The sequence below is a fragment of the Zeus faber genome, assembly GCF_960531495.2.
Source record: "Zeus faber genome assembly, chromosome: 21".
Lineage (NCBI taxonomy): Eukaryota > Metazoa > Chordata > Actinopteri > Zeiformes > Zeidae > Zeus > Zeus faber.
This window is the reverse complement of record NC_137208.1, coordinates 985713-999990: the sequence shown is the minus strand read 5'-3', so window position 1 is coordinate 999990 and position 14278 is coordinate 985713. Positions and strand designations below refer to the sequence as shown.

At 46.8% G+C, this 14278-nt stretch overlaps 2 protein-coding genes across 2 annotated transcripts in view; one reads left to right on the top strand and one right to left on the bottom strand.

Annotated features, from left to right (window-relative positions):
* slc26a5 (solute carrier family 26 member 5) overlaps positions 1-4954 on the top strand; it is a 26311-nt gene extending 21357 nt beyond the window's left edge. Inside the window, exons 10-18 of the mRNA XM_080022538.1 lie at positions 925-1002; positions 1182-1277; positions 1646-1752; positions 1889-1958; positions 2646-2738; positions 2849-2938; positions 3034-3234; positions 3398-3452; positions 3669-4954. Coding sequence (XP_079878664.1) covers positions 925-1002; positions 1182-1277; positions 1646-1752; positions 1889-1958; positions 2646-2738; positions 2849-2938; positions 3034-3234; positions 3398-3452; positions 3669-3838 — 960 coding nt within the window. The 3' untranslated portion in view covers positions 3839-4954. The remainder of the gene's footprint in view (positions 1-924; positions 1003-1181; positions 1278-1645; positions 1753-1888; positions 1959-2645; positions 2739-2848; positions 2939-3033; positions 3235-3397; positions 3453-3668) is intronic.
* Positions 4117-13255, bottom strand: psmc2 (proteasome 26S subunit, ATPase 2). The gene is made up of 12 exons (XM_080022539.1): positions 13104-13255; positions 11955-11992; positions 11498-11579; positions 11315-11414; positions 10867-10998; positions 10482-10554; positions 10300-10395; positions 7840-8004; positions 7649-7736; positions 6337-6539; positions 6128-6224; positions 4117-5162 (listed from the first exon to the last, which is right to left on the bottom strand). Exons 1-12 carry the CDS (start codon positions 13177-13179, stop codon positions 5005-5007), a joined length of 1308 nt encoding a protein of 435 aa, XP_079878665.1. The 5' UTR covers positions 13180-13255; the 3' UTR covers positions 4117-5004.
* Positions 13256-14278: the final 1023 nt, after the last annotated feature.

Genomic DNA, 14278 nt, shown 5'->3' with positions numbered 1-14278 from the left:
ACATTACATGATGTCATTGATTTGAGCAAACAGTGATGGAGGAGCCACCTCTGCACCGTCACACCGGGCGGTGTTTTGGGTGGAGGAGCACTTAAGATGGAGAACTTTGAACATGGAACACACTCTGCAAACAGACAGGACTTTACTGTCTCACTGCTGCTGACCTGTGTGTGTGTGTGTGTGTGTGTGTGTGTGTGTGTGTGTGTGTGTGATGTGTGTGTGTGTGTGTGTGTGTATGGTGTGTATGGTGTGTGTGTGTATATGGTGTGTATGGTGTGTATGGTGTGTATGGTGTGTGTGTGTGTGTGTGTGTGTGTGTGTGTGTGTGTGTGTGTGTGTGTGTGTGTGTGTGTGTGTGTGTGTGTGTGTGTGTGTATGGTGTGTATGGTGTGTATGTGTGTGTGTGTGTGTGTGTGTGTGTGTGTGTGTGTGTGTATATGGTGTGTATGGTGTGTGTGTGTGTGTGTATGGTGTGTATGGTGTGTGTGTATATGGTGTGTATGGTGTGTGTGTGTGTGTGTATGGTGTGTATGGTGTGTGTGTGTGTGTGTATGGTGTGTGTGTGTGTGTGTGTGTGTATATGGTGTGTGTGTATGGTGTGTGTGTGTGTGTATGTGTGTGTTTGTGTGTGTGTGTATGGTGTGTGTGTGTATGTGTGTATGGTGTGTGTGTGTATGGTGTGTGTGTGTATGGTGTGTGTGTGTATGGTGTGTGTGTGTGTATGGTGTGTGTGTGTGTGTGTGTGTGTATATGGTGTGTGTGTATGGTGTGTGTGTGTATATGGTGTGTGTGTATGGTGTGTGTGTGTGTATGTGTGTGTTTGTGTGTGTATGGTGTGTGTGTGTATGTGTGTATGGTGTGTGTGTGTATGGTGTGTGTGTGTATGGTGTGTGTGTGTGTGTGTGTGTGTGTGTGTGTGTGTAGTTAGCAGGTCTCTTGGCTTCTCTCCTCGTTCTTCTCGTTATTGTCGCCATCGGCTTCGTGTTCGAGCCTCTTCCTCAGGTGGGTCATCCCTCCACCCACCCATCCACCTCCACCCATTCCATGAATATTATTTGATTTTTGAGCTCTTCTGTCGTTATGACTCATTACTAAAGCTCCTAGAAACATAAGATATACTTATGAATATGGTTATGACTGGTATTATTGATTTTGTTTTGAATATGGTGGTGTTCCTGCAGGCCGTGCTGGGCTCCATCATCCTGGTCAACCTTCTGGGGATGTTCAAACAGGTCCGTGACATCCCGGTGCTGTGGAGGAGCAGCAGGACGGAGCTGGTGAGGAGCGCCATGCAGTACTGCACCGCTACTGCAGTAATACTGCTCTAATACTGCAGTAATACTGCTCCAATACTGTATCAATACTACAGTAATGCTGCTCCAATACTGTGGTAATACTGAATTCAGTAATCCAAGTACAAGACAGTATCCGTCTGTGTGTCTGATTAAAATTTGCCGACCAACAGCTTATGCAGGGTTGGTAACCTAGCAACGCCATCCAGGAGTTTGGGCGTCGTCCAGAATCAAGTTGGAAAAAGAAACGGAAAAAAGTCACAACTTACTGCCTTATAAGGGCATACAGGTGACAGCCAGGGAAGGTGCAACTCCAAATAAGGGCGTGTAAAACTTGCCGTGCTTCCTGTCAGGTGGTCTGGCTCGCGTCCTTCTCCGCCTCCGCGCTGCTCGGCTTGGATTATGGGCTGCTGGTTGCCGTGGCGGTGGCCATCTTTACCGTCATCTACAGAAGTCAGAGGTACCACACTGCACCTCTAGTCATCTGTCTGTCTGTCATCTACCATCCATCTGTCTGTCTCTCTCTCTGTCAAATTAATCCCCCTCTCCCCCCCCCTTCTCTCTCTCTGTCTCTCACCCCACCCCCCCTCTCTCAGCCCCAGGGCAGTGATCCTGGGGGAGGTTCCAGGCTCGGGGTTGTACGTAGACGTGCGGCGCTATGAGGAGGTGAAACTCAGCCTCCTCCTCTTTCCTCGTCTGTTCTTCAGTTTCGTCCCAAACAGCCTGCGCTCTGCCTCTGCGCTGCCTGTTTCACTGTTTGTGTTGGAATGTCAACATTGGCCAAAGATCACGTTGAGAAATGTGTTTCTCAAACTAAGACACTAAATAAAAGCACTAAAACAGTGTTTTTATTTGACACGTATTTAATTTACTCCCTTTTGACAAAACTCCTGCCGGTGTTCTTACGGCCACGCCCGGTCCACGGCCGGCTGGTTGGGAACCTCTGCACCGGAGGAGGCTCTTACTCTGTTGTGGTGGTCGGGCGGCACGGGGCCCTGGGGTCCCGGCTCAGCTCAGCCTCACAGATTAAATGTTTGAATCCAGAGCTCGGCTGCATATGTTGAAGACTGATGTGAAGCGTCCTCCCCCTCAAAGCTGTCATTGGTGGAAACACAAAGCCCCGCCCCCATGAGCTCACACACTGAACTCGTTGACTCATTAACTCATAAACTCAGACTCATTGACGGAGTCATTGACTCTGTATCATTATCTAATTAACTCAGACTCATTGACTCAACACAAACAGGATGTGAACATATGAACATTTCAACAATGAATTTGTTTTCCAAATGTTCACACGACATCAAACAGCTTTTCAATGTGCACTGTGTGTGTGTGTGTGTGTGTGTGTAGGCGGTGCAGTGTCCTGGCGTCAGGATCTTTCAGTCCAACTCATCCATCTACTTTGCGAACAGTGAGCTCTACGTCCAGGCGCTGCACGAGAAGGTGAGTGCACGTGGGAGCGTGCACGTCTGTGACTGAAAACTGTGTTGTTTTTTTTTGTTTTGTTTGAAGATGAAATTGACTTGATGTGTTTTTGTGTCATTTCCTGACAGACTGGTGTTCATCCGTCCCAGATCCAGTCTGTACATCAAGCTGAGACCAAGCAGAACCGGTCAAGCGCACGGAACCCGAGTGCCGCCCCGGTGAGCCCTGCCCCGGGGAGCAGCCTCTCATTACTTACTTATTTCCAGTCATTCAGAAGTTGCAGAAGTTGAAGCGGTGCTGTGATTGGCTGCAGGTCGGGGGCGTGAGCCACGAGGTGGTGTCGTGGAGCCAGCAGGGGGCGCAGCTGAACGGCCAGGCGGCGGGTGGAGGACAGGAGGGGGAGGCGGGAGAGGAGGTGTTCTTCCTGGGGGGCCAGGCCCCGATCCACACGCTGGTGCTGGACTGGACGCCCGTCAACTTCATGGACTCGGTTGGAGTCAAAGCCATTAAAGCGGTACGTGTCCACCTGGAGCTAGGCTAGCTGATCCCACCTGCGGCCATGCATTGAGCTAATCAGTTAGCATGCTGCTAGCCGCGGAGGTTTCCCACTTGAACTTCCACCATCAGCCACACGCCGGTTCACTTCACGTAGTGAAGTATTTGATCAACGTCCTCAGGTGCTGAAGGAGTACTCTGCCGTGGACGTCCGGGTGCTCATCGCCGGGTGCAGCCGTGAGTTCAGTGTTTTGTAGTATTTTTTTACGTCCTTTTGTAGAATGTCATATTTTCGATAATTTATTCTTCATGAGTAAAAATAAACAGATGCAGCTGCTTCTACAACTAGAAACTGCATTTCCCTCCTAGTATGAGTATCAGTATCAGTATGGCTTTATATATTATACTCATTGTATGTACTCTGCGTGCTCACTGTAAACCCCCCTCCACCAGGGGCGCTGCTGGACGAGCTGGACTCCCTAAACTTCTTCTCAGGGGTCGTGACCCCGGACGTCGTGTTTCCCACCGTGCACGACGCCGTGCTGCACGCCCGGCGGTGCCGCCAAGCCCCGCCCCCTGTGCCAAGCCCCGCCCCCATCGACCCCCACGCCTCTGACGTCTGAGAACAGGAAGTGGGCGTGTGGGTTTTAGGGTGGGGGTTGTTTTGTTTGTGTTTTGTAAAGATGGTGCTGCCGATCACGACTCCTCAAGGTGTGATGGAGGTGAGAAGGGCGTGGCCCTGACGCACCCCGTCATAACCACGCCCACTCTCCCACCCCCAGTGCGTGTGTTGAGCGGCAGTTGCCACGGCGACCGTTGTGTGGATTCAGGTTCCGCTCCAACGGCCAATCAGAGAATTTGGTTTTAAATCAGTTACATTTAAACAGCAGCGAGTCAGATACACGTTCAAATTAAGTTTTATTTGAAGTCTGGCAATCGTTTCCATGGAGATGGATTTCAGACACTTTTTAAAGTATTTGATTCCTGTTCTGAGTACAACGTGGAGGCTGTTCAAGTATTTCTAAAGGCTAATTTATTTTAATATTTAAAGATCCTTTTGACGGAGCGGCTGCTGTCCAGCCTCCACCCGGTTGCCAGAGCTCTGTCATATTATAAACTCATCATTGTCACTGGATTGAAATTGGGCAACGTTGTTCTCCATCTTGGCAACGGACAACTGGTGCACGGTTGCCAAGTTGCCAACACTAAGAATCAATTTTCCAATGCAGGGTCTGCCAGCGGTTGTCCCAAACAACCAGATCTGGGCAACCGTGGAGCAGGTGGAGGTGAAGCTGCAGCCACTTTTCAATTATTACAGCATATGAGACGTGGTATTAAATATTAAAATATGGATTTTCACTCAAATTAACTATTTATACTGATATCACAAATCATTTTTCAATAAAGGGCCTGACCAGGACGGCTGCCAGTTGCCTGGTTGACCCGTTTAGACACATGAAACATGTACAATTATTTGTTGCTCTTTTGAGAAGATTCAAGTTGCTCAACGTTTTAAATCAGGAGGTAATAATTACTGCTTTCTCCATCAATTACAATTATCAACCAACATTAAAGGGTTGAAACCGGTTCACCGTGTTGCCGGTCCATGCAACCCCAGTTGCCAGGCCGTGCACCGGGTGCTTTGCTGTTTAGATCTTTTACAAAGTTTGAAGTAATCCAACGTGCTGCTCAGTGTGTGAATCAATGCAGAATAAACTTTATTTTTGGAACAATGGAGACATTGACGTGACAGTGATGTTGTTTTGGACATTGCCGTGGCGACAGCACCTCAGTTGTAGGTCATGTAGCGGGGCGTGGCGCTGAACTTGGCGTAGGACTTGATGACCTTGTTGACGGCCTCCAGGAAATCTTTCTCCGTGGCGATCTTCCGCCGCGCGCGGATGGCGAACATGCCGGCCTCCGTGCACACGCTGCGGATCTCAGCGCCTGCCACCGCAAGGCATCATGGGAAGTTACATTTAGTCATTTATCAGACGCTTTTATCCAAAGCGACTTACAAGGGAGAATAACATTCAAGCTACATTGCAACAGAGACATCAGTGTAACAATAAATACTGCTAAGTAGTGCTAAGTAATTGTAGGTTAGGACAGGAGGTAACCTCTGAAGAGCTGGGTCTTCAAGTACTTCTTAAAGACAGAGGGAGGTCCCTGCTCTGGTCGTTTTTGGCAGCACGTTCCACCAACATGGAACTACAAATGAGAATAGCCTGGATTGCCGTGGTTGTACGGCCGGCAGAGCCAGGCCACGCTCATTTGACAAGCGCAGCATCCGGGGGACAACATGTGCTCTTACAAGAGCATTTAAGTAGGTGGTAGCATTCCCAGCAATCACTCTGTAGGCCAGCATCAGAGACTTGAACTTGATGCGGGCGGCTACAGGTAACCAAGCGGCTACAGGTAACCAGTGGAGCTCGATGAGCAGCAGAGTGACGTGTGCCCTCTTTGGCTGGTTGAACACCAGTGTTTAACCAGCGTGCCGCATTCTGTATCATCTGCTGTGGCTTCACCACTCAAGCCTGTTAAGAGAGCGTTGCAGTAGTCGAGGCGGGACATCACCATGTCACAGTGAGCCCAGCATGCTGCGCCTCCGCCCGAATTCAATGGACACTCCCCCCTTTTTAACAGTCGTTACAAAACATTGTATCCCCCCCCATTGCTATCTTAACGGATGTGACAGGAGCTAGGCTAGCTGACCCCATCTGCCACCATGCGTTGAGCTAACAGTTAGCATTCAGCCCTGGAGAGTCCTGTGAGCAGCTGTTACACTGAACTGACCAGAAGAATCAACACTGAACCAGGTTTAAATTCCAAACAAATCTCATGTCAAATGGAAGCAGATGATTACGATTATGATTACGATGGATCAGCAGAATGAGGCTCAGCTCCCTCACCGGTGCTGTTGGGGCAGAGTCGTGCCAGCAGCTCGAAGCGGATGTCTCTCTCCACGCTCATGGAGCGAGCGTGGATCTTGAAGATGTGCGTCCGACCCTGGAACAAAGAAACACAATAATTCCACTTCCTGTTTCCGACGCCGCGGTGGCCATCTTGAATCTGCCCCGTTCGGAGAGAACGGGGCCGACGGGAAAACACCTCCACTCACCTCCAGGTCAGGCAGGCTGAACTCAATCTTGCGGTCCAGGCGCCCAGGCCTCATTAGGGCGGGGTCCAGGGTGTCGGGGCGGTTGGTGGCCATCAGCACCTTGATGTTCCCCCGGGGATCGAACCCATCCAGCTGGTTGATCAGCTCCAGCATCGTCCGCTGCACCTCGTTGTCTCCACCCGCCCCATCGTCAAAACGAGCACCTTCACAGGGAGGAGCACGCTTTTACTTTGAAATACTTTCTAAATGTCAATGAACTGGGAAGGAAGGAAGGAAGGGCGGACGGACACGGGGGGACACACACACACACAGTTTTTAAATGGTGTTTATTATTGAGGGGGAAAATCCAAACCCAACTGGTCCTGTGTGGAAAGGTGATTGCCCTCCCCCCCCGTTAAAACATAAAGGAGCTGTGGTTTGAACGTCCTTGGAAAGCTGAGTTCAAGGTCTCCAGCCACGCCCAGGGTGCTTGGTGCCACGCCTGTTCTCAACAAGAAATCACTTCCATAGGACCTGCCCGACGATGTGAAGTCGACCACAAGATCCTCAGAAGCTCGACGTCGTGCTTCCATCCCAAGAAATTCAGGAACAAATGAGAAACAAGGTCATCGAGATCCATCGGTCTGAACAGTTACGAAGTCATTTCTAAAGCTCTGGGCCTCAGCCAACCACAGTGGAGCCGTTATCCACAAGCGGCTAAGACATGGAAGAGTGCTGAAGCTTCCCAGGACCAAAATGACCCCGAGAGCGCGGCGACGACTCATCCACGAGGTCACAACAGACCCCACGACAACATCCAAGGAGCTGCAGGCCTCACCTGCCTCCGTTAGGGTCAGAGGTCATGACTCCACCATGACAAAGGAACTGGGCAAAAAGCCAAGCACTTATTAGCTTTAGGGGGCCTCACCTTTCCACACAGGACCAGTTGGGTTTGGATTTTCCCCCTCAATAATAAACACCTTCATTTAAAAACTGCATTTTGTCTTTACTTGTGTTGTCTTTGTCTGATATTTAAATTTGTTTGATCTGAAACATTAAGTGTGACAAACATGCAAAGAAATCATGTGTGTGTGTGTGTGTGTGTGTGTATATATATATATATATATATATATATATATATATATATATATATATATATATATATATATATATATATATATAGAGTAATTGATTCAAAACAGTCCTTTGTGGATTAATAAAGTATTCTTATCTTAAATCCCGTAGTCCCACCCACATTAAAACTCCACAACCTTTACTTTGAAAGTTTTTCAATTACATAATTTCCAGTAAAACAGGAAGTTGCTGAACTCACCTCCGATGGCGTCGATCTCGTCGAAAAAGATCAGACATGCCTTCTTGGTGCGCGCCATCTCAAACAGCTCCCGCACCATCCGGGCTCCCTGGACGACAGACAGGAAGTGCTGAGACAAGCCCCGCCCCGCAGGAAGCTGGGCTCTTCATAGGTAAGAGGCTTTAGGGATGTGGTCCTGGGGCAGCACTCACCTCCCCCACGTACTTCTGCACCAGCTCTGACCCGATGACCCGGATGAAGCAGGCGTCTGTGCGGTTGGCCACGGCGCGGGCGCACAGCGTCTTGCCCGTGCCGGGCGGGCCGAACAGCAGCACACCCTTCGGTGGTTCAATGCCCAGGTTGACGAAGCGCTCGGGCTGAGGAGGAGGAACAGGAAGAAAGAATAAAAACACATGTACACATCGATCAAAGTTGACAGTGTGTAGTGCGACCATGGCTGCTACACTCAAGTGAGTACACTACAGCAAGAAGCAAGTACAATCCAAGGATGGAGGCGTCTGCCTCATGATAAACAGCTGCTGGTGTAACCCCAACAACATCAAGTCTCTCCCGCTGCTTCTCGCTGAACCTGGAACAGCTGACCATCTCATGCCGTCCATTATACCTCCCCTGTGAATTCATCACGGTCATCATCACAGCCGTTTATATTCCACTGCAAGCAAACACCGACACAGCCCTGTGGGACCTGTATGATGTGTTGTGCGGATTTCAAAACAAACATCCCAACGTGGCTGTGGTGGTGACTGGGGACTTTAACAGGGCGAACATTAAGAAAGTTCTGCCTAATTTCTACCAACACATCACGTGTGCCACCAGGGGAGATAGAACTTTGGACCATTGCTACACACCGTACAAGAACAGATACAAGACCGTCTCGCTCCCTGGTTTCAGGAAGTCAGATCATACGGCCATCTCGTTACTTCCTGTTAAGCCGCGCATCGTATGTGGAACGGTGGTGATGAGGGAAGTGAAGCGGTGGACGGGCCAATCAGAGGCTGCGCTTCAGGACGCTCTTTGGTACATGTCCCAGTCTACGTCAGTAGAATGGGACATGTACCACTCAAGTTCCAGTGACGTCAGCGAGTTTACGGAAGTGGCTGTGAGTTTCATAGCCACGTTAGCAGACAGCATCGTTCCCACGGTTAAAGTTTCCGGATATTTCAAACCAGAAACCGTGGGTCGATAAATCCATCCGTGGTGCTCTGAATGCTCACACGGCCGCTTACAACGAGGGTCTTGTATCCGGAAATATGGACAATTACAAATCGGCGTAACAAATGGACGTACGGAGTGACTGGAGCTACAGATGGAGCAATGGGACACCAGACACTTGTTTCAGGGGCTGCAGACTATTACGAACTACAAAAGCAGCTCCTCCCCAGCCACGATTGTGGATGCCTCCCTCGCCAACGAACTGAACTCTTTTTATGCGCGGTTTGAGTCTGACAACAGCACCGCTAACTCGCTGGCTAATTGGAGTTACATCGCTGGGGATGCGCGCGCACTCTCAGTGTCTGAGCATGACGTCAGGAGGGCTCTGATGCGTGTGAACACCAGGAAAGCTGCGGGCCCACATGGCATATCTGGATGAGTACTGAAGACCTGTGCTAACCAGCTATTCCCGGTGCTCACAAGGATATTCAACGCATCCCTGACCGAGTCGGTGGTCCCGTCCAAGAGGTCCACCGTCATCCCTGTCCCGAACATCTGCCTGCTTGAATGACTACCGTCCGGTAGCCCTCACCTCTGTGGTCATGAAGTGCTTCGAGAGGCTGAATAAGGATGACGCGGTCTCCCAGATATTGCACACCACGCTACGCACCTGGATGGCTGGAAGGGGGGTACTGTTGTATACTGTACTGTATATCCCTACACAGACTACCTCACTTTATTCACATGCCACTTTACCGCACATATCTGTATATACATAAGTCTATTCCTTTTATTTGTATTTTGTATCGCCACTCAGTATATGACCTTTTTACTCTTATTTTATTCTGTGTCTGACTGAATTACATTTTAGGAATCAGTCTGTTTAGTTAGTAATTACTTAGCTATTGTGTTAGTACTTATTGTGCATCATGTCCGGGTGCGTTGCAAAGACATTTCACTACATAAACGTATGCTTGTACGTATAAATGTGATAAATAAACATCTTGAATCTTGAAGTACACTACAGTAAGTATAGTATGGTATAAGTAGTAGTATAGTAGTTCTTTCTAGCTCCAAACTTGTGCCCGACACCAGATTTTGGGTCCGATGCCAATCCTGAGTTTGGAGAGCCCTCATGCACAGATGACCAATACTTTGTCAAAAAGTTCAAAATTTTGAATCCAATTAGAAAAACTTATTTTATGAAATTTTCCGTGTTTTAGAACATTAAACTTCTAAGCAAACAAATAAAAATAAACAAACAACATTTTGATAAAAGCTTCCCCCCCCCCTCCCCCTTCTTTTTTTAAAGGTGTTATGTAAAATCCCCCCCCCCCCCCCCCCGAGTTCCAGGCAACACATCATCACTTCCGAAGCAAATGAGTTTTCAGAGTTTCCCATGAAGCAGCATTGCTTCCTGCTCGGTGAGGCGAGTCTAAACAAACATGGACGGAGACATGGGTGGGGCTCAACTTGTTTCCAGTTTTTTTGGGACTCACGTGGAGCAGCGGCGTCTCCACCACCTCCCTCAGCTTCTCAATCTGCTCCTTGCATCCACCCACATCGCTGTAGGTCACGTCCGGCTTCTCCTCCACCTAAACAGAGGCACAGGAAGGAGTGTGGGTCCAGGGGCCGGTTTCCCTCTTGGGTCTAGCCTTTCTACCTGCATCATGGTTCCTACCTGCATCATGGTGACCGTGGGGTCGATTTTGGGAGGAAGTGGAATGTGGATCTGGTACTTGTTCCTGTCGACACTGAAAAAAAAAAAAAAAAAAAAAAAGAAACAAGATTATTCAGGAGGTGGTTCTATGGAGTTCAGATCAGATGGAACAAGAAAAATATCTGAAAATAACCTGAAAATAAATCAAAACAGAACAATGAGGCACTGACCAGTATACGTAAACGTTAACAATAAACAATAATTACCAGTGAAATTAAAAATCCAACTATTTGACAATAACCGCCAAAAAACAGAATAAACAACAATTTGGTAGAATAAGTTGAAATATTTAAAGACAATAAAACATGAAAAAAATAATTAATAATTAATAAAAGCATCCACTCACCCGACCCTCATGCCTTCCTCGATGTCGGTGGGTGCCACCTGGTCGCTCAGATCCACCACGAACTTAGCGAACTGCTTGACGTTGATGATGTATTTCGGGTCCTCAGAGTCGGCGTTGATGATCTTTGTGCATCTGAAGACACAGAGACAAAATGGCGTGAGAATTACACAAAGTATGAAAAGGACTATTCATGAAAGGAAGTACAACTGTTTGCCTATCCACCACCTATCATTTTTTGTTCATTTTAATGTTTTTTTTTATAAATTGTTTATAACTACGTTTGTTGTATATTTGCCCCAATTGTATTGTTTGTTGTGTAGTTTTGGGTTTATTTTTTCTTGTTTATTGTAAACTTTAAGGTCCATTGTATTTTGTCAGTTTTTCTGCCAGTTCTTAGGTTTGTTGCATGTTGCCACGTCTCCAGCTGGATGGCGGGTTTTCTCGATACCTGGCAACCTGCAGCGGCTGCTCGCTCTGCAGTGTCTGCTTGTCGGCCGCCAGGTCCCAGAGCGCCGGGGGAGCCAGGCCGGTGTCCGACTCCTTGATGCCTGTAGGGGGCGCCACAAGATGGGGGTCAGTATCTAGTCCTCTAGGAAAAGGGGGAATCAAACATGGCCCCCAGCATCCGCACCGGTCAGCTCGTTGATCTTCTTCAGCAGCTGCTGGATGTCGTCCTCCACCTGCTTGATCTGCCTGGAGTATGTGCTCTGGCCCTGGAACGGCAGAGGGAGGGATGGAGGGTAATGGCAGGGTCAGAGAAGCTCACAAAACCAACAGGCAAAAATAAAAAAGCTGTAATAAAATAGAGAATTGGCAAGATACCATTAGAAACCCAAAACTAACAATGAAAATAAGCAATCACAAAATAATAAAGATTTGGATATAAAAAGTAAACAAAAATTAACAATAGGCAATAAAAAAAATAAACAAATAAAATTAAGCAAAAGAATAACAAGACAACAAATCAAGAAATAACTAACTATAACTATAAACAAAGTGCAGGAATAGTACTAACACTAATAACAGTAATAACACTTCCCAGGCCTAATTAGGTAATACATTATATATACACATTATGTCGTACTTACATATGTTTTTAACAAAGCAATGTCACCCTCGTCCAAAGCTGTGGACGAAAGAAAAACATATGAATACAATAGAAAATAAATCCTTGGAATGAAGCTTGAGTGTGGTCACCAAAAATAAAAATGCATTTATGTAAACATTTTAATGATTCTACTTAAAACAAGCCCTCAAAAAGCAATCAAATCAAAAGCATGATATACCCTTAAAACAGAGGCCAGAACGTCAGACGTTATACGGCAAAAACGACGCTTTACCCAAATCGATGTCGTTATTAGGAGGACAGGTTAAAGTTATTCAGATGATTTTTAATACATTTTAAAAGCACTGTAGTGGGGCCAATGGAGATTAAAATAACACTAATACATGATAATAACGTTATCACTGCAGTGCATTTCCTTTGACCTTTACACTAAAATCACATTAAATAAAACAATGCATAAAGAACAGTTTCAGAAAACAAACCATTAAACTCAGCCTTAGAGGATGCGTTATGACCTGTAGTTTGAATACATCTAGATTCACATTTGTTTTCTATTTCCTGAAACACTCGTTTTAAACACAGCGTCCTACTTTAATCTTACTACTAATGGCGTGCATTGCACTGCTGCCTCACAGCAAGAAGGTCCTGGGTTCGATTCCCGCCTGGGGCGCTGTTGGCACCGTGCTCCGGTGGGTTATCTCCCAAACAGGAGCCTTTCTGTGTGGAGTTTGCATGTTCTCCCCGTGCTCACATGGGGTTTCCTCCACCTCACGTCAGTAAGGACCCTCCTCAAAAACATGCACCCATCATGGTCTGACCAGCGATGGACACTTATCACCTGGTCCCCGGGCGCGTCCACGTACGCTGCCCACTGCTCCTGGCTGTGGCCCCGGAGGAAGGACAAGCCAGGATGGTTCAAAAGCAGAGGAGCCATTTCACCAGCACCATCAAAGCATGTGCGTGTGTGTGTGCAAGCATGTGTTGGTGTGTTGCGTGACGAATAAAGACAGTTTCTTCTTCTTTTCTTTTCTAATCACACCTAACTCGGTTTCACAGAAGTTGTTGTTTTGCAGGCTATGCTAGGCTATACTAGGCTAGGCTAACTGGCTAGGCTAGTGGCCGCAGGTCACCGCCGAAGCCGAAAGGTGTGGCTGTAAAGCGAACAGAATACCTCGGATGGGTCCATCTTCCTTGTCCTCCTCCTTCGCGTTCACCTTCCTCTGGTCTCCTCCCAGATAATCCGGCATTTTACCACAAACAGTGAAACTGAAGATCGGACACGAGACGCGGCGCAGGGACACTATTACACAGCAGCTTTGAACTTCCGCTTTACGACGCCGTTAAGCGGAACAGTGAGGCGGAACAATATGCGTGACGGACCGCGGACATCGGGCAAAACGATGTATGTCCTTATTATGTGATTACATTTTCAAGATACAATTTTAATAATAATAATTGTTTGGAATACAATAAAATACGGTTTTATGTATCCAGCGGTATTGTGTCTATCGTGTATTCGTATATTGTTCCGTTAAAATATCCAGCCCGGCAAAAAGTTCTCAACCGGAAATGCGGAGCGGAATTTATAGACGGTGGAGCCGATGTGGTTCCATCGTTAAAAAGATAAAAATAAATCAGAGCTGAGTTTGCGTCAATTAATGTAAAATCATTGATATTTTAAATCTCAAACCGAGAAAAAAATATCATGAATCTCATTTCATTTATACATTTAATTCATTTCAACCTGAAAATAAGACTGATACATGGACTTATATATATACATACATACATACACACACACACACACATATATATATATATACAAACATATATACAGTATGTATGTATGTATATATAGATAAACATGCATGCATACATACATACATACATACACACACACACACACATATACATATATACACATACATACTGGAAATATGTATGTATGTATGTATGGATGTAGATACAATATGTATGTATGTATGTATGTATGTATGTATGTATGTATGTATGTATGTATCTATGTATGTATGTAGATACAGTATGTATGTATGTATGTATACATACATGTAGGGGATGGTAGCTCAGCAGGTAGAGCTGGTGGTCTAGTGATCTAAAGGTTGCTGGTTGGATCCCAGGCTCCTCCTGCTAGCATGCTGTAGTGTCCTTGAGCAAGACACTTAACCCCTCATTGCTCCTGATGGCTGCGTCCGTCGGTGTTTGAACAATTGTAAGTGGCTTTGGATAAAAGCCTCTGATAAATGACTAAATGTAAATGTAAATGTATGTATGTATGTATGTATGTATGTATGTATGTATGTATGTAGATACAGTATGTATGTATCT